At 43.1% G+C, this 20,204-nt stretch overlaps 1 protein-coding gene across 2 annotated transcripts; it reads left to right on the top strand.

Annotated features, from left to right (window-relative positions):
* The first annotated feature begins 795 nt into the window (after positions 1–795).
* On the top strand, positions 796–19,013 carry LOC139459685 (tyramine beta-hydroxylase-like). Of its 2 annotated transcripts, none has more exons than XM_071241306.1 (10): positions 796–916; positions 2,371–2,560; positions 4,721–4,850; positions 5,765–5,863; positions 7,186–7,374; positions 9,220–9,377; positions 10,745–10,988; positions 12,729–12,825; positions 14,260–14,545; positions 18,200–19,013. In XM_071241306.1, the coding sequence occupies exons 1-10, from the start codon at positions 903–905 to the stop codon at positions 18,407–18,409; spliced, it is 1,617 nt and encodes a 538-aa protein (XP_071097407.1). In that variant the 5' UTR covers positions 796–902; the 3' UTR covers positions 18,410–19,013. The 2 variants fall into 2 exon arrangements, with proteins under 2 accessions (XP_071097407.1, XP_071097406.1); XM_071241305.1 differs by having other exon boundaries at positions 907–988.
* The last annotated feature ends 1,191 nt before the right edge of the window (positions 19,014–20,204 follow it).

Raw genomic sequence — 20,204 nt, 5'->3', positions numbered from 1 at the left:
AAACATAATCGGGGAGAACCGGGATTCGAACCCACAATCATAGATTTCTGGCGTGCCCAAGGGACGCAACTCTGCACAGCGAAGCGGCGATCTTTTTATAACTTTCAACATGGCCAACTAGTTTTCCTACCAAAGACGAATGTTGACAACGTTGACAAAAACATATGGATAATAATTCTTTTGTTATACAGTAATAGACAACGGTATAAATATCTATACCGAAACGTTGCTATTACTGTATAATAAAGAAGTTGTTATCAATAAATTGTTTTTCTGCTTCAAAGAAATGACAACCAAAGAATTGAGAAGAACGTCATCTTCCATACTGTGTGCGCCTTTCGTGATTGGTCAAAAATAGATCGAGAGTCAACTTGGTTGGCCATCTGATGACGGCAGGGAATTGTACGAAACTTTTCGCAAGAAGCGACATGTGTTTGATTTTATCAGAACACAATTTCTTTACCCTCTTGAAACCAAAGAAAACACTGTCTTCGGCTAGTAGATAGCTAACATAATTATTATATGTATAGAGTGGTTTTTAAAAATTTAAAACTGAGCAATATGAAGAGACTGCAAAGAAACGCCTGCTACGACATAATGTATACAATAAATTAAATAGGCCAATGCAGGCAGAGTTCATTTCTATAATCAAGCATGAATATAATTCGATCATAAAAACTTCCTTATAAGGTTAAACTTGAAAGTAGACCCACCGTCGTCCGAATATTCAAACAGGTACACATACTATTAATACCACCTGAGTCATTGAAGCCCATATACCCACACCGACTCTCGATTATGCACACAGTTGTGTTTGTATTCGTCAACGGAGGACGGAGCAAGTCTACAGGGGAGAGCTGAAGGTGCTATAACGTTGTGAAAACGCGGAGCGGGGCATCGTCATGACCTATCTGGGGTAAATACATCTAGATGCTACTTTATTGCAAAACACTGGCGTTGAAACAATTGGGATGGCTACCAAGAGTGAGTGAGTATGATTTTATGCCGACTTTAGCAATGTTCCAGCAATAGCAGGCTTTGGGACACCCGAAATCGGCTTGACACATCGAACACGGGTCTTCGGGGTACCGTTGAAATATGCAGGTGTTGTTTTCTTCTTCAAACTCAAATGTTCTTCATATCTCACTAATGTATAAGAGTCCAGTGTAGAGCGAACGCCCGGAGAGCGAAAGGTCCGGGGTTCGATCCCCGGCGCGTCATACCAAAAGACGTTAAAAGATGGTACTTGTTGTTACCCTATCTGGCGCTGAGCAAGGACTGGTCGGTTTGGAGTCAGTATACAGTGTCTGAGTCGGGTATTAATGTTAGAAATGTGGTATGGTATCTCAGTGACCTAGCAATATAAATATAAAATCGGCATAAGTCCGGACAAGTACAAGCATCGCGACCCCATTTCACCTCACCTCACTTCACCACTGCATATAGTGGCATGTGCAATTCATGCTCTCAACATGTTAAGCCATTGTACAGCAAAACCCCAGACCTAGAGAAGCTGTCAACCACCACCACACCCACCCCAGCCTCCACCCGACGCCATCCTCCACCCGACGCCATCCTCCACCCGACGCCGGGACACTGGCAAGGGACAATTCAGCACATCTTGTTGCAAGGAGTTTAGGGCTACATTAAGAATTGAAATCTTTTGTATCGTTGTTAATTCTAGAAATAGAGTGTACACGACATATTGTGTTGTTCTTGGGGGTATCTGAAGTCACAACAAAGACATTCTTATGTTATTTCATTCATAAGCAACACGTTAGGTAAATATATACTTGGGCGATGTTGGATTTTCTACATTATGAAGCTTTTGAAAATGATACCTTATTGGGTTTTATAAAACAATCTTTAGGTTGATGTTTAAACAACTAATTGTATGGTGTATTGGAAATGCATATCTTTTTATCATCAATTGCATGAAGCTGCTGCAAATGTATGAAGGACAGCCAAATAAATAATTAAATCTGGTTTTTCATCTTGTAGACGTTGTCAAGGTGTTGGTAAAGATTGCTAATTGCTGATTGAATATTGCTAAAAGCGCCGTAAAACCATACCTGCTTAATGAAATCATGCACTTATTCGATTTTATAACATACTTCTGAAATTGTCCCCGATAAAGCTTGAACAAAATAATGATGCTTTATACTGTTGGAAAACAAAGGAATTGTCTTCAACAATTTTTTTTTTAAATATCAAGGCTAATATTTATAATTAAAAGCTATCTGATCTTTAGCTGAAAAAATATCTTGTCTCCAAACAAAATCCCAGTCCCTTAGTGCCAAGATAACTTTGGGTCATGGACCCAAGATGTAAATGCTTAACAAACAACTTCTTCTTTTTCCTTTATATCAGCATTTTGACCTTTCTCCTGCTGGTGGCGACTACATCCGCCTACCGCTTCTACCAGGACGAGATCCCGAACGGAAATCACGTGCCCCACCCATGTAAACCCAACTACTTATGGTGGGGGGTCGGGCACGCCAACCCTCTAGGGGGCGGACAAAAGAACCCATTTGGACAGGACTTCGCCCGTTATCACAGCGTAAGCTAAAACACAGAAATAGACACAACAGTTATTTTTCCACATGGGTATACTGATATCTTCCCTGGGCACGAGAGTTAACTGACTTTAAAAGTCCAGTTTCCACCCTTGCCGAACTTAGCTGGAATTCCTGGGCGTAGCGCCACCAGTGGTTATTACGAGTTATGTTCCTTCTCAGCCTGTCCTATTGGCCAATCAGATTCCATCACTTGTATTTGTTTCAAACAAAGACGATCTGATCGATAATCAAGATCTATATTGTGACAAAACGGGTCTTACATTGCGAAGTGCATCAATTCACGGGAGGACCTTGATAAAAAACATGAAAAGGTTGAGAAAATATGCTTTGCAAATCCTGCAATCGACCGAAATCTGCGCGACAGTTTAGGAACCAGATTTCGATTTCGTTGAGCGATTTTGATTGGACTATGCATAAACTCGTTAGTCCAGTCAAAATGTAACTCCATAACACCAGCCTAGTTCGGTCTAGTTTTATAGTCAGTTAACTCCCTTGCCTCGGGAAGATTGGGTACTGAAGTATTCCTGTTTTTCGTAAGGAACCGTAATGAAAGAGTGAGTGAGTGAGTTGCGTTTTACGCCGCTTTCAACAGTATTCCAGTTATATCACGGCGTGTCAGCTTAATGTGGGAGGAAAGCCCGAAGTGATGCAGTTCTCAGACGTTTACCACTACGGTTAAACCGTCGAGCATGGGTATGGTGCTGACAAACCTAGAAACATAATCGGAGCGAACCGGGGTTCGAAGCCCATGGGACGCAACTCTGCACAGCGAATCGCGGGGCCTTAGACGACTGGGCCACTACTTGAAAATGGTCATAAGTGAGTTTCAAAAATATCATGGTGTCAGCTCAATGTGGGACGAAAGCTTGTTTATACTTAGTAATCGTTTGCCATTTTGGTGGCAGTGCTGGTCGTGGGAATTCCAGATTAGAAAATGTCCCCAGCAACCTATGCTGGTCGTGTCGATTCCAGATAAGAAAAGGTCCCCAGCAACCTACGCGGGTCGTGTCGATTCCGGTTTAGAAAAGGTCCCCAGCAAACTACGCGGGTCGTGTCGATTCCACATCAGAAAAGGTCCCCAGCAACCTACGCGGGTCGTGTCGATTCCGGTTTAGGAAAGGTCCTCAGCAACCTATGCTGGTCGTCGATTCCGGTTTAGGAAAGGTCTCCAGCAACCTACGCGGGTCGTGTCGATTCCAGATTAGAAAAGGTCTCCAGCAACCTACGCGGGTCGTGTCGATTCCGGTTTAGAAAAGGTCCCCAGCAAACTACGCGGGTCGTGTCGATTCCGGTTTAGGAAAGGTCCTCAGCAACCTACGCGGGTCGTGTCGATTCCGGTTTAGGAAAGGTCCCCAGCAACCTACACGGGTCGTGTCGATTCCGGTTTAGGAAAGGTCCTCAGCAAACTACGCGGGTCGTGTCGATTCCGGTTTAGGAAAGGTCCTCAGCAACCTACACGGGTCGTGTCGATTCCGGTTTAGGAAAGGTCCTCAGCAAACTACGCGGGTCGTGTCGATTCCGGTTTAGGAAAGGTCCTCAGCAACCTACACGGGTCGTGTCGATTCCGGTTTAGGAAAGGTCCTCAGCAACCTATGCTGGTCGTGTGGATTCCGGTTTAGGAAAGGTCCTCGGCAAACTACGCGTGTCGTGTCGATTCCAGATTAAAAAAGGTCCCCAGCAACCTACGCGGGTCGTGTCGATTCCGGTTTAGGAAAGGTCCTCAGCAACCTATGCTGGTCGTGGATTCCAGATTAGAAAAGGTCCCCAGCAATCTACACGGGTCGTGTCGATTCCGGTTTAGGAAAGGTCCTCAGCAACCTACGCGGGTCGTGTCGATTCCAGTTTAGGAAAGGTCCCCAGCAACCTACGCGGGTCGGGGGGGGGGGGGGGGGGGGGGGGGGGGGGTTCCGGGTTCATACATGTCGCTATGTAAGTGCAATAATCTTGGACGCGACGTTCAACCCCATTTCACCTCTCCTCACATAATACCAATCACTAGTTTATCAGATCCAGACTATGTTATTTACAAGCCCCCGTGGTCTACGTTTGATTAGTGTAGCGTTTAACAAAAAATAAAAAAACAAAAAACAAACAAAAAGTGTGGTTAGCAAGTTAATCAAATTCACCATGTATGATATCAGTGGACGCCGGAGTTGTGTCGCCTGGACTCGGATGGGGATGGAATGACCAATGGTCAAGAGCTGGGTGACCCTGATTGTATCTGGACGAAAGGAACGTTCCCGTCTACTTCAAGTGGCCTAACCCATCCAGGTAACACAATACGACATCGCCGACTGACCCTCTCTGGTTTGGACATGACTATATTTGGGAACTCAGGGTTTCGGCGTGACGGGCGAACGCTTTAACTACCATGCCACTATCCGATTTGCACTGCAGTAGGTTTGCTAGATTGATTACAACAACATATTAGAAAGATGATTTTCTGCATCAGGAAAAGGTGTCCAACTATACAGATTGTCTATATAAACATGTGCAGGTCCACAAGGTTAATCTCCGTCTCGTCAGGCCCTCCAGCCCTGGTTAGACGTTGTATTATTTACGAAGGACCATTCTGTTTATTAAATAAAGCGACAAACCCTTCTATATCCAATAGAAATATCTGCACAAAGCAGAGTCGATAGTACGATACCGACTATATCATGAGCATGTGTTTATAAATCACTATCAAATTAGTGATGATACCAGGTTTTCGCGAAAAGGGGAGAGTATCCGGTGGTACTGGTCACAAACACATGCAAAGGCAAATCAATTGTACATCTGAAAATGGGAACATAGTGTACAAGTCAAAATAGGGAATCGCAATGGACATCATCTTTGTCCCTGGTGCGTCAAATTTGGACATGTCCTTCACATGTCTACCAACATAATTGTTGAGAAGTGGCTTTTATATTCCACATGAATCTTACTCAATGTTGATTATGAAATGAAACCCCGTTAATATGGATGCACCATTTCCGCTCAAATCTTCGGATTAACAAGTGTCCAGATTAATCGTGTGATGTTCCTTATATATGTATATTATGTTAGATATTCCTGCCACTACATGTTAAAGCGGGGTTACCTGATTAACAGGGTCCACTGCACAGCGTTAAATACAGCGTGAACGTTGTGAGTGAGCGTGTGAATGAAGTCTTTGAAGCTAACTGACCTTTGGTATGATTTAGGTGTCTGTGACCCATGGGGCAGCGAACAGTGCAGAGAAGCAAACCAGGCCGTCACGTGTGAAACAGGGGAATTCAAATGCGACGGCATAGACAGTCCAGGTAAAATTTGATTGCCCAACACAGTGGAGTACCTAGAGGGAGAATAAGGTCCCCCTGTACTCCATGTTTGTACGACCAGACTCACGTGAGGATCGGGTGGTTACAATGTACGGCATTCGTCACCACTCGCCTCTTTCCGTAACCTGCAAGAAGACTCGTCCCCCTATCGATGACTGTTTGTGCGAAAATACGACAAACCAATCAGAATGGGCGTATGATTTCGAGTTCTTTGTCAAATAATCCCTCATAAATAATTTTTGATTTTTCATATGTCTTGCATCTAAAAATATAATTGCAATATATATGGGGAAATATATGTGAACCATTACGCAACGAGTTGACAATTGTTTTAGGTATGCCCGTTTGCCCTAAGACGGAACCCAGTCGCAAAAATGGCCACGAGAAGGGCACGAGTCGCTATTCGGCTTGTCCCGGAATAACACGAGTTGGTCACGAATGAATGTGGGAAGAAAGCCAGAAGTGATACAGGCCTCTGACGTTTACCACTTCGGTGAAACCCACGAGTACGTGGTGCTGACAAACCTAGAAACATAATCAGGGCGAACCGGGATTCGAATCCACGATCATAATTTCTGGCGTGTAAAAGGGACTCAACTCTGCACAGCTACCAAATTCTCCAATAATAGTAGTAATAATACCGATCCTGATAACTTACCAACAGTTAATGACATACCTTTGAATACTTGTCCTACAAAATCTCTTTTTTCCTATGATTTTACTCCGCTTTAAGGAATATTCCAGCAATATCACGGCAAGGGACACCAGAAATGAGCTTCACACATTGTACCCATGTCGGGAATCGAACCCCGGGTCTTCGGCGTGACAAGCGAACGCTTTAACCACTAGGCTACCCGACCGCCCCTATTTATAATAGGTGATATTATAATGCATCTGTGCGGTTGTAAACGTAACATGCGTAAATCCACTCTACCGGGTGCACACCAGCGTTTACGCTTAGACCCCCATAAGGAGGACAAGGGTGGCCAAGTGTGCCGTGCAGAGTTGCGTCCCTTAGGCACGACAGGAGCCTGTGATCGTATCCCAGTTCAACTTGATTACGTTTCTAGGTTTGTCCGCATCACATCCGAGCTCGTGGGTTTTACCAAAGTATTAAACCTCTGAAACCTGCATCACTACGGGTATTTCTCCTCTATTAAGCTGACACGCTCTGATATTACTGGAATACTGTTAAAAGCGGCGTTTCACCCAACTCACTCACTGATACATAGGCTCAATAACTACTGAAGTCAATTCTTATATAATTGACGGTGTATATAACGGTGTATTTCCTTCACAACCAGACGTGATAAACATAACGCTGCGGTTCCCCCCGACCCGAGTCCCCCCCGAGGAAACAAGCTACATGTGCCTGACCTTTGACCTCGACATGCTGGATGACAACACTGACTACCATCTGATAGGCAGCAAGCCCTTCATCGACAACGCTAATGTCATGCATCACATCACACTGACGGGATGCGACGCTACAGGTAAACCTAACGCAGCCGCGGAAAAACAACTTTGTTCATGTTTTTATTTATCATATCTATTTTTTTTATTGAAATTTCGATTATTTTTCTAGTTGTTTTAATTATTTCATTTTTCTTTTAATTCAATTTTTACTCGTTTCTTTATTTATTTCATTTTTTCTTTTAGTTTTATTTTTTCTCGTTTTTTTTAATTATTTCATATTTTCTTATAGTTTTATTTTTTCTCGTTTTTTTAATTATTTCATTTTTTCTTTTAATTTTATTTTTTTCTCATGTCTCATTTCCCATTTTCCAAACGTCACATACCCTTGCTTATTTTACAAAACAATTTGCTCAATTGACTCAAGTAGTTGTGGATATACCTCTATGACAATATGATAATCTCTAAAACAAAATATTTCTCTGTTATGCTAGTCCTTCTAGTTGAGGTTGATAAATTATTAATCAACCCTTGTAGTGATACGACGACCGGCTTTGATAAGGTTATTCCGTTTTTTACAGAAGTATATTAAGATTTGATTTGGAGTCAAACAGGAAACGGAAACAGTTTGAACGTGTTCACGACTGCCGCCAGACTGTGTTGTCATCACGTGATAGTCACGTGTCCTGAACTAAACTGCCGGGGAAAAAGAAAGTATAACATATGTTTGCATCCTCTATATATCTTGGGCTCGCAATTTAGTAAACTTAAACTCGCCTCTTTATCCATTCCCGTGGTTCTCCTGATCTCGAATTACCTGCCTTTGCTTTTCATTAGCCAAATGGATTTGTCAAAAGGACCAATCAGAATTCGAGTTACAAAGCAGTCTTAATGGTAGGTTAGCGATGTCAACATGACGACCAGCCCCATTGATTACAATGTAGTTTTAGAGAATTTCACGATGGAAAAACTGTCTGACACGCAAAAGAAAGCCCTCAAGAATATTTTTAATTGAAAGTCCCCCTTACCTATTTCCTTTTTACTTATCCCGACGTTCGAATAAAACATGTTAATGGAAATTAAGGGAAGATAATTCAAGAACCACGGGATTAGAGCCCTGGAGATATGTAGGATGCCATGTTTGATGGTGGCTAAAAATGAAACAAAGAAGAAAATGTTATTCGATGGGGATGTATTTGATTCGGGTATCATATTTTTGTTATGGATGACTTTTGTTAAGTTTACAGTGTTCCGGCGACTGTTTCAAAGTAGCAACGTTAAGATAACGATAATAATGTTTTGGCCAAATCCATTTTTCAAGCGTGCTCTTTCTTTTGCCCGGCAGTTTAATTCCAACAAATATTTTTGCCGGTGATAAACAGGATTGTGTACCAGACAAAACTCGAATAAAATTGACCTAACAATTCGACCAAAAGCTATAAAGCATAGTTGAGTCCTTTTGATGGTCTTTTAACGTTCTTTGAATATTTGGGGCGGTCGGGTAGCCTAGTGAATAAAGCCTTCTATCGTCACGCCGAAGACCCCAGTTCGATTATCGACATGGGTACAATGTGTGAAGCCCATTTCTGGTGTCCCCCAGACCCATGAAGATTCCGGGGTAGAATAGGTCTTCAGCAACCCATGCTTGCCGTAAAAGGTGACTATGCTTGTTGTAAAAGGCGACTAACGGGATCGGGTGGTCAGGCTCGCTGACTTGGTTGATGCACGGTCATCGATCCCAATTGCGTGGATCGATGCTCATGATATCAATCACTGGATTGTCTGGTCCAGACTCGATTATTTTACAGACCGCCGTCATATATCTGGAATATTTCTGAGTGCGGCATGAAACAACTAACTAAATCTGGTGTCCCCGCAGTGACATTGCTGGAATAGCCATACTCATTCACTCTTTGAATATTTAGGCGTGCCTCTGTCCGAGCCAGAGTTGTGTAACATGGCGTCCCAGGGATGCCAGCAAACCCTTCAGGTGTGGACGCTGGGGATGCCAGGGGAGTGCGTGTATCGGGATGCCGGATTCAAGTTTGGCAAGAAGGCAGGGATGACGATGCTCAACATGCAGGTGGGAGAGTCTAAGATTTGTTTGTGTGTTTGTTTTTAAACGCCGCTCTCCAATATTCCAGCTTTTTGACGACTGTCTGTAAATACTCTACTCTGGACAGACAACCCAGTGATATCATGAGTATCGATCTGCGCATTTGGGATGCAATGGCATGCATCAACCAAATCAGAGAGCCTGACCACCCGGTCCCGTTAGTCGCCTCTTACGACAAGCAGTGTCGCCTCTTACGGCAAGCATGGGTTGCTGAAGACCAGTTCTAACACGGATCTTCACGGGTCCAGTGAAATTAAGACATTGAACACACATTTACGTTGTTTGCAAATCGATTGCGTGGCAGGTGCTACCGTAAGAGCAGACCATTGATATCCCTTTCGCGAACACCTGGTGTCATGACTGATGAAACCTTTGTTACTGTCCCGGTGAAGTACAGATCCCCATTATCCCATGATTAGTGCTCGCTCTGTGGGGATTGACTGGCATCGTGTCCCGATGACTAAGGTCTTTAATCATGCTTTTAGTCACTGGTTTGCCTGGTCAAGACTGGAGTGAGTGAGTGAGTTTGGTTCAACGCCGCTTTTAACAGTATTCCAGTTATATCGCGGCGTGTTAGCTTAATGTTGGAGGAAAGCCCGAAGTGATGCAGGTCTCAGACATTTACCACTTCGGTGAAACCCACGAGCACGGGTATCGTGCTGACAAACCTAGAAACATAATCGGGGCGAACCGGGATTCGAACCCACAATCATGGATTTCCGGCGTGCCCAAGGGACGCAACTCTGCGGAGCGAATCGCGGCGCCTTAGACGACTGGGCCACCCGTGCCCCCTTATGACTGGAACATTTACATAACCCTATGTCGTTGCTGAAATAGTGTTGGTGTTCAACAATTCTCACTCACAGCTCTCTGTATACTGAAAAGGGCACGGGTGGCCCAGTCGTCTCAGGCACCTAATTCGCTGTGAAGAGTTACGTCCCTTGATAGTGGGTTCGTATCCCAGTTCGCTTGGAAATTTAATTTTAGGTTTGTCAGCACCATACCTGTGTTCTTGGATTTCACCGAAGTGGCAAACGTCTGGCATCTACATGGTTCTGGGCGTTCCTCCTACATAAAAGGGCGGTCGGGTAGCCTAGTGGTTAAAGCGTTAGCTCGTCACGCCGAAGACCCGGGTTCGATTCCCGACATGGGTACAATGTGTGAAGCCCATTTCTGGTGTCCCCCGCCGTGATATTGCTGGAATACCTCTAAAAGCGGCGTAAAAACATACTCACTCACTCACTCACTCACTCCTATATTAAGCCGTGATATAACAGATATACTGTAAGTTTAAAGCGGCGTTTTCAAACTTACTTCAATCTTTCCACTGACAGTTCCATTGGACAAATCCACAGAAGAGAACCGACTATGTGGACAGCTCAGGCCTTGTGCTGTTCCTGACAAAGAACTTGAGACAAAATAACGCTGCCTACTTCAGCACTGGACAGACGCAACTGGTCATCCCGCCCGGCCAGCAGCGAGTGGTCAAGAAGTCCACATGTACTGCAGAATGTACCAGGAAACTAATCAAGGAACCGGTGAATCTTTTAACCGGCTGGAACCATATGCATTACTTGGGTAAGTACAGCTTTTTCAGAGTGAGTGGGTGAGTGAGTGAGTGAGGGGGAGAGGGAGGGAGGGAGGGAGGGATCAGTATTTCGGTATCTAGTTAATAGAGCACATATCCGGAGAACGGAAGGATTGTAGTTGGATGCCAATGCCTCATGCTAATATACGCTTAAAGCTGGTGCTTGTCGTTTCCCTGCCTGGCGTTCAGCTTCGAGTGGAGATTACAAGGACTGGTCGGCTCGGAGTTTACTGTGTCTGAGTTGGGTATCCATGATAAACTACGGCGGGGTATTTCAGTGGACTAGCACTTGAAAGCAGGGCGTTATTTAGTCGGGACAAGTACAAGCAGGCACCCATACACATGCATGCACGTGTTATATACTCACCTCACCTATACTGGGTATATACATGTTTGTAAACGTACAAGGCGCACGGGTGGCCAGAACGTCTAAGACGCTGCAATTAGCTGTGTAGAGTTGGGCACGCCAGAAACCTATGATTGTGGGTTCAAATCCCGGTTCACCCTGATTATGTTTCTAGGTTTATCAGCACCATACCTGTGCTCGTGGGTTGCACCAAAGTGATAAACGTCTGAGACCTGCATCACTTCTGGCTTTCCTCCCACATTAAGCTCACACGCCGTGATGTAACCGGAATATTGTTCACATCGGCGTTAAACCCAACCCACTTACTCATGTGGGCAGTAAATTTAAAACGCCGACGAACAATCTCTAATATCAAATTAGTTATGACAATTATATAAACTGATCTCTGAAAATTAGTGATGGCATCGGTGTTGTCGAAAACAGTCGGCACCAACAGGTGGTAGTGAGTGAGGGGTTTTGAAAACTCCATATAAACGTCACAGCTTTGGACAACATCGGGCATAATATTGACAAACAAGAAAAGTATGTGTTAAATATGATGCTCAGAAACTGTACATCCGCACAAGCCAAGTTCATGTGTGGCGAACTGCGACGCCTATGAGTGACCCAACTCTCCCCAGCGAACTGCGACGCCTATTACTGCAGTGACCCAACTCTCCTCAGCGAACTGCGACGCCTATCAGTGACCCAACTCTCCCAAGCGAACTGCGACGCCTATTACTGACCCAACTTTCCCATGCGAACTGCGACGCCTATTAGTGACCCAACTCTCCCCAGCGAACTGCGACGCCTATTAGTGACCCAACTTTCCCATGCGAACTGCGACGCCTATTAGTGACCCAACTCTCCCCAGCGAACTGCGACGCCTATTAGTGACCCAACTCTCCCAAGGGAACTGCGACGCCTATTAGTGACCCAACTCTCCCCAGCGAACTGCGACGCCTATTAGTGACCCAACTCTCCCAAGGGAACTGCGACGCCTATTAGTGACCCAACTCTCCCCAGCGAACTGCGACGCCTATGAGTGACCCAACTCTCCCGAGCGAACTGCGACGCCTATTAATGACCCAACTCTCCCCAGCGAACTGCGACGCCTGTAAGTGACCCAACTCTCCCCAGCAAACTGCGACGCCTTTTACTGCAGTGACCCAACTCTCCCCAGCAAACTGCGACGCCTTTTACTGCAGTGACCCAACTCTCCCCAGCAAACTGCGACGCCTTTTACTGCAGTGACCCAACTCTCCCCAGCAAACTGCGACGCCTATGAGTGACCCAACTCTCCCCTGCGAACTGCGACGCCTACTAGTGACCCAACTCTCCCTTAAATAGGATGCCATAAAGTAAAGGCCTCTTTTCTTTTCAGGTTACGAACAGAACGTGGAACAGTTCCGGAATGGCGTGAAAGTGCGAGATTTGACTCCAGATGACGTGTATAGCTACGACAACCCAGTCGTTCACGTGTAATTTTTTTTCAATCATTTCATTTCAAGAATGCTTGAAAATAGCATTACGAGATACAGGATTCTAGCTGACGAGGTTATTCTCTTTACCAATACTTTGAAGAATTTGTGTACACCCTGTTCAACCATCACCTGTGCATTCATACACTATTTCTCTTCTCCACGGCCGCCTCCGTGGTCTAGTGGTAGAGCGTCCGCCCGGGGAGCCGAAGGTCCGGGGTTCGATCGCGGGCGCGTCATACCAAAAGACGTTAAAAGATGGTACTTGTTGTTACTCTGTCTGGCGCTCGGCATTAAGGGTTGGTTGGTTGGTTGGTTTGTTGTTTAACACTGCACTCAGCAATATTCCAGCTATATGACGGCGGTCTGTAAATAATCGAGTCTGGACCAGACAATCCAGTGATTGATATCATGAGCATCGATCCACGCAATTGGGATCAATTACATGCATCAACCAAGTCAGCGAGCCTGACCACCCGATCCCGTTAGTCGCCTTTTACGACAAGCATAGTCGCCTTTTACGGCAAGCATGGGTTGCTGAAGACCTATTCTACCCCGGATCTTCACGGGTCTCGGCATTAAGGGGGTAGAATGTCCTATACCAAGCTGGAATAGTCTATCTGTTCTTGAAGATTCCAGATTAAGAATGGTGACTACGAGGGGTTATATATTAAGCAGTGAACTTTGACAATAGCGCTTTATATACTACATATGCGCGTATTTTCGACTTTCCTTACGTGTGTAGTGTAGTATACACATGTTGCACACATTGCTCAATATAATGTACTGCCAAAGCTTACCCTGATTGTGAGCACGTTATCACTGGCAAAATGGACATTTCTTGAAAAGCACATTTTGCAATTTTTGTCACTATTTTTCACTATAGCCACCATTTCATATCTGCAAGGGGCACGGATGGCCTATGCATCTAAAGCCCTGCAAATCACTTTGCAGAGTTGCCTCCCTTTGATGTGCCAGAATCCCATGATATGGGTTCGAATCCCTATTTCACCCTGAGTATGCTTCTTGGTTTGTCAGCACCGTGAGATTTGGGTTCATAAAAGCAGTAAACATGTGAGACGTGGATCTTTTGTTGTGCATCACCCCCTCTATTAAGCTGACACGCCGTGATGTAACTGAATCACTCTCCCTCTTCTGTCTCCCGTCGTCTATACGTAAGGGGCGGTCGGGTAGCCTTGTGGTTAAAGCGTTCGCTCGTCACGCCGAAGACCCGGGTTCGATTCCCGACATGTGTGAAGTCCATTTCTGGTGTCCCCTGTCGTGACATTGCTGGAATATTGCTAACAGCGGCGTAAAACCATACTCATTCAATCACTCACTTGTCTATACGTAACACTGATAACGCCCGTAATCTCATAAGGCATCTGTGTTCCGAGTCCGAATTAATAATGCTTCTCTGTACTCTGTTCCCAGGTACGACCCTCCCGTGCAGCTGCTAGCGGGCGATGTTCTGGAAACCACCTGCGTGTACAGGTCCACCTCGAGAACCACAACTGCCATGTTTGGAGAGGGGTCATACGATGAGATGTGTTTTGGGATTTTCACCTTCTACCCGGCCGAGGCGATTAAGAGCCCGAGCTGCTTCACGTGGGGAGATATTGATATTTGTAACTTCGATGAAACTGGATCACTCAACGGCTGTTCTTTTTCTATGCTGTTCAATCAATCCGATCCCATCAGAAAACAACTATTTGACAAGGTATGTTAAATTTATATGATTTTTTTTATCGAAGCACAAACAATAGCAGTCACTAGTTAATAGTTATGCACAAACACATGCTCTTATGAAAATTAATATGGAAAGGTTTTTTTTCGATATGTGTCACTTTATGTCTTCAAGACATTTGGTATGACTTGATGACTGTCTTTAATTTTGAAAACGAACGATGTTACTCTGTAGTCACGTGGTTTAATGACATTTAAAAAACTGCCTGGTCGGTTGTTGAAGTATGGTGTGAAGAAAAAATATCTTCAAAAACAAACATAATTATACAAGCTTTAAGTTTACAAATACTTCTTTAGCAATAGCGCGTGTAACGGAGCTGAGCGTCCTGCGACAAGGGTGTTAACAAATCTACATACAGAAATGATAGACAACATGGTAAAAGTTCACAGTTTTATTGTCATAAGCTAGATATAATCAACGAGAGACAACCGAAAGTAACTGGACCCCAATTGTCACAGGCAGAGAGTAATCAATGCACGAATGTGCAAGCTCGTTGACTATACAACCGTTTACCATAAGATGGCTAATGCCGCTGACATGACAACAGATTAAACTGACTGTGACCAATAAACACATTGGAGGTATATACCTCTACACTATCTAATGAGTGAATAACCTCGGCTTGGTACTGTGGACCTATTCCTAACATATGTCTCTTGGACAAGACAGAATAATACGCCTCAATAAATATATAGGCTTGTAGACTGATGGACTAAGAATGGACTTCAAAAGTACTTGACAGTACAGTTACTTGACCCACAGAAGCTCTTGACTTCCAAAAATAAAAAGGTACTTGACCTACAGAAGCTCTTGACTTTCAACAGTAAAAAGGTACTTGTCCTACAGATATCCTTGACATTCAACAATGAAAAAGAACTTGACCTACAGAATCTCTTGTTTTCCAATAATAGAAAGGTACTTGACCTACAGAAGCTCTTGACTTTCAACAGTAAAATGTTGCTTGACCTACAGTCCAGAAGCTCTTGACTTTCAACATATCTTCCTAAATTCCAACAATAGAAGGTACTTGACCTATAGAAGCTCTTGACTTCCATCAATATAAAGGTATTTGACCAACAGAACTCTTTTTTTCCCAAAATAAAAAGCCACTTGACCTACAGAAGCTCTTGACTTTCAACAATAAAAGGTACTTGACCTACAGATGTTCCTAAATTCCAACAATCGTAAGGTACTTGACCTACAGATGTTCTCGACTTTCAACAATAGAAAGGTACTTGACCTACATACGTTCCTAAATCCCAACAATAGAAGGTACTTGACCTACAAATGTTTTTGACTTTTAACAATAGAAAGGTACTTGACCTACAGATGTTCTAGACTTCCAACAATAAAAATGTGCTTGACCTACAGATGTTCTTGACTTCAACAATAAAAAGGTACTTGACCCACAGATGTTCTAGACTTCCAACAGTAAAAAGGTACTTGACCTATAGAAGCTCTTGACTTCCATCAATATAAAGGTATTTGACCAACAGAATCTCTTGTTTTCCCAATATAAAAAGCCACTTGACCTACAGAAGCTCTTGACTTTCAACAATAAAAGGTTCTTGACCTACAGATGTTCCTAAATTCCAACAATCGAAAGGTACTTGACCTACAGATGTTCTCGACTTTCAACAATCGAAAGGTACTTGACCTACATATGTTCTCGACTTTCAACAATCGAAAGGTACTTGACCTACAGATGTTCTTGACTTTCAACAATAGAATGGTACTTGACCAACAGATGTTCTAGATTTCCAACAATCGAAAGGTACTTGACCTACAGATGTTTTTGACTTTCAACAATAAAAATGTACTTGACCTACAGATGTTCTAGACTTCCAACAATACAAAGGTACTTGACCTACAGATGTTCTTGACTTCCAACAGTAAAAAGGTACTTGAACTACAGATGTTCTTGACTTCCAACAATTAAATAGAAAGGTACTTGACCTACAGATATCCTTGACTTCCAACAATAAAAAGGTACTTGACCTACCGAAGCTCTTGTTTTCCAATAATAAAAAGGTACTTGACCTAAGGTAGACAATGCTGAGAAAACTATCACTTGATCACCAGATAAAAGGGGTGTATTATGTAAATGTAATACCCGAGACGTGCTATACTGGAAAACGTGGATTGTATGGTATTGCCTCTCAAATTTAATTTGAAGTACGTTTTTTGTGTTGTAACTAGTTTTGCAAACATTTTGCTTTGGAACGAGAGTGATGACGTTATTGAAACTTCCTAGACTTTGTGTACCTATCGTAAATAATTTATAAAGACATTTCCTATCAATATAACAAAATGAGAACAATATATATTGATACACATCCATACAAAATAATTACAAATGTGAGCCCACTAAATGACTTAGTCAACAAAATGAAGCCTAGCGCTTTACAAATATGGGCCCAGCATATGGGCTCTGTCGATCACGAAATAAATTTATATCACGGAAGGAGTGGACCAAAATCTTAGAACAATGGTTATAAGTGAGTCAACCTATTGAATCTTAGCGATTAAGACACCATAACGAATTTATTATGCCGAAAAGTTAACATTCTCCGGTATCCATATCGCACATATTGCCTTTTAGCAGAGTTTTCCTCATCGGTGCTTCAAGCAAAGCGTTTGACAGCCATTGCTGAAGTCAAAGGGAGACCACTCTTCAAGCCTTAGAGGCCAAACCTTATTCAAAATGTTAACTATAATCTTTATCAATAAAGTCACGAACGTGATCAAAAAACAGATTAATGTCCTTGCACATCACATTAATGATAGTAAAACACAAAAGAGTGTCAAATAACGAATTTCGGTACCAGCATAACCATATGAAATATATGAGGTGGATGTTGGAAAATCCAAGATGGCTGTTAGTAACAGTATACGGTCTCATATTAGGTCCGTATCAGCCATCTTGGATTTTTACTGACGGTATACGGGCTCATGTGTCAGTAGTTCTGCTCTCCGATTGGTCAATCTCACTTTGAGGCTTGATAATCTCGTGTATTCGTATACAAGGCTGTCAAAATAGGGTTGATGAAAACAAACAAAGCATATTCATTTATATATTAAGTCATATATTTAAAAAAGTTAAAACAATGGAAGCAGTTTTTTTATTGTTTTAAAATATCGCCCTTTAGAATTCCTACTCAGGACGCAGCAACTTCTTCCATCAAGGAGCAGGTGGTCACACTGTGTGTTGGCTGGCTGATTGTGTAGCATCGGACCCGAGGGTGTCGATCGGTACCCATGCTATCAATCACAGGTTGAATTTATCTGATCCACACCGATTTACCCACAGGCCTTCCTGCTACACGCTGCCGGGCTTATGTTTGAGGGCGATATATTTCATAGGGGTAAAATAGGCGATATTACTGAGTGCCTCACAACGGGTTGTGTTTTGGACTAAAAAGGTAGAAGTGTTTCGGCGACTGTTTTCAGCCCAGTAAAGGTCAGATAACGTTGGTAATGTTTTGGCCAAATCCAATTTTCAAATGCATACTTTCCTTTGCCTAGCAGTTTAGATGGAACAATGATGACTGTGGTATTAAACATCTTTAATATGTATGATAACAGTGGATCTTTTCATTTATTTATTTTTCGACTTTTGTTTTTAAGGTTTTGGACAACTGTAATTCCTACGGGAGCTGCCGTGCTGAATGTCCCGCTGCCATAGACGAAGTAAAGCAGCACCCGTGCTTCAGGGGTCAAATGGCGGCATATGTAAGAGACGTAATTCGAACCTTTGGGGAGAGTTTGGAGTCCACTAAATTATTCACTGCGATGGAATCATGCGAGTGTGAAGTTAAGCGTGGCTCTTGGCCCTAGCCAAACAAGCGACCCGTGCTTGCGCCTCAATTATCTCGATAATCTTGTACATCTTTCTTTAAATCGACGTGCGCAGGGGTATTTCTGCATACAGTGAAACCTCGTTCACTCGAAGTACCGTGGAATATTCGAATATGTTTTTGTTTTTTTTGTTGCTTAACGCCGCACTCAGCAATATTCTAGCTATATGACGGTGGTCTGTAAATTATCGAGTCTGGACCAGACAATCCAGTGATTGATATCATGAGCATCGATCCACGCAATTGGGATCGATGACATGCTTCAACCATGTCAACGATCGAATATATACCGAGTTATCTTGAGTTCGACAGAAATGAGTTCCGAAAAGCGAAGCCATTCGGTGCCATCGCCATAAACGATATACGAGATAACGGACTTCGGATTAACGAGGAAGCTGTAGATTTTCGATATTCTTTTTTATAATATTAGCATTTCACCATCTGTAACAGCGTTTGGATTTTAAACATTTGTCGTGAAAGTTTAATTACTTTATGTTATCAGTTTTAATTGTATTTAAATTAAAATGTGTGAGCTTTTTTAATAAGACATGATCTCAATGTAAGTTCTAAAATAAGAATAAAATTTATGCTGTTTACGTTCAGCCCATCTGTTATTTTCTTGAATACACCCTTGCTTCAAGGCTTAAGTTTTTTTTATTGCGTTGATACAAAACGTAAAAGAGGTACATACAACGTTTTTGAAAAAGTGAATGAGTGAGTGAGTGAGTTATGGGTGGGTGGGTGTTGGTTGTGTGAGTGAGCGCTATCAAGGCATTGTCGAGAAAAGCAGGAGAAACGCTTCTTCATGACAACGCGGAAGAAATATACACGCGGCACATTTGTCTGTTTTTATGTTTTTTTCCGTTTTAGGGGGAAATAGCTCTCAGTGAGTGAGTGTGGTTTTACGCCGCTTTTAGCAATATTCCAGCAATATCACGGCAGGGGACACCATAAATGGGCTTCACACATTGTAACCATGTCGGGAATCGAACCCAGGTCTTAGGCGTAACGAGCGAACGCTTTAACCACTAGGCTACCTGACCGCCCCGAAAGAGATTTCAAGACATAAAGGCATCACTTTCACAGAAAGCTGAGTGCCTTGGTAGAGTTGTCTCCCATTAGTCATTGACGCAGAATTTGCGTTGTTTTTTCGTTATTCTGTTTTCATACAAATATAGTGACCAAGTGTGTATAACTATTTTTAGAACGTCACATGATTCAAATTGACTGTTAGTTACGATGCCTTCTTCATAGAAAATGTAAAATTCATTTTTTTTTATCTTTCAATTAATTTGCAAAAAACATGTACATCACAGAACGGAAAACTATTTGTGTATTACCTATCAATACTGTCGCCAAGAGATATAGTGATGGGAATGTAACATGTGGTCAATAAGTACGAATAATTCAACAAGGTTGGCTTATTGTTATATCTTCCTGCCAAATAAAGGCGTATTCAAGAAAGTGTGCACAGGACAGTTGGTTTTAACGCCGCTTTTAACAGTATTCCAGTTTTATCGCGGCGTGTCAGCTTAATATGGGAGGAAAGCTCGAAGTGATGCAGGTCTCAGACGTTTACCACTTCGGTGAAACCCACAAGCAGGGGTATGGTGCTGACAAACCTAGAAACATAATCGGGACGAACCGGGATTCGAACCCACAATCATTGGTTTCTGGCGTGCCCAAGGGACACAACTCTGCACAGCGAATCGCGGCGCCTTGGACGACTGGGCCACCTGTGCCCAAAAGTTCTTAAGAAAAGTCCGCCTTTTGAT

The sequence above is a fragment of the Haliotis cracherodii genome, unplaced genomic scaffold (genome assembly GCF_022045235.1).
Source record: "Haliotis cracherodii isolate W230 unplaced genomic scaffold, xgHalCrac1.p SCAF_13, whole genome shotgun sequence".
In the NCBI taxonomy this organism is placed as follows: Eukaryota; Metazoa; Mollusca; class Gastropoda; order Lepetellida; family Haliotidae; genus Haliotis; species Haliotis cracherodii.
Note: the sequence above shows the minus strand (reverse complement) of the source record. Positions and strands in the feature narration are given on the sequence as shown.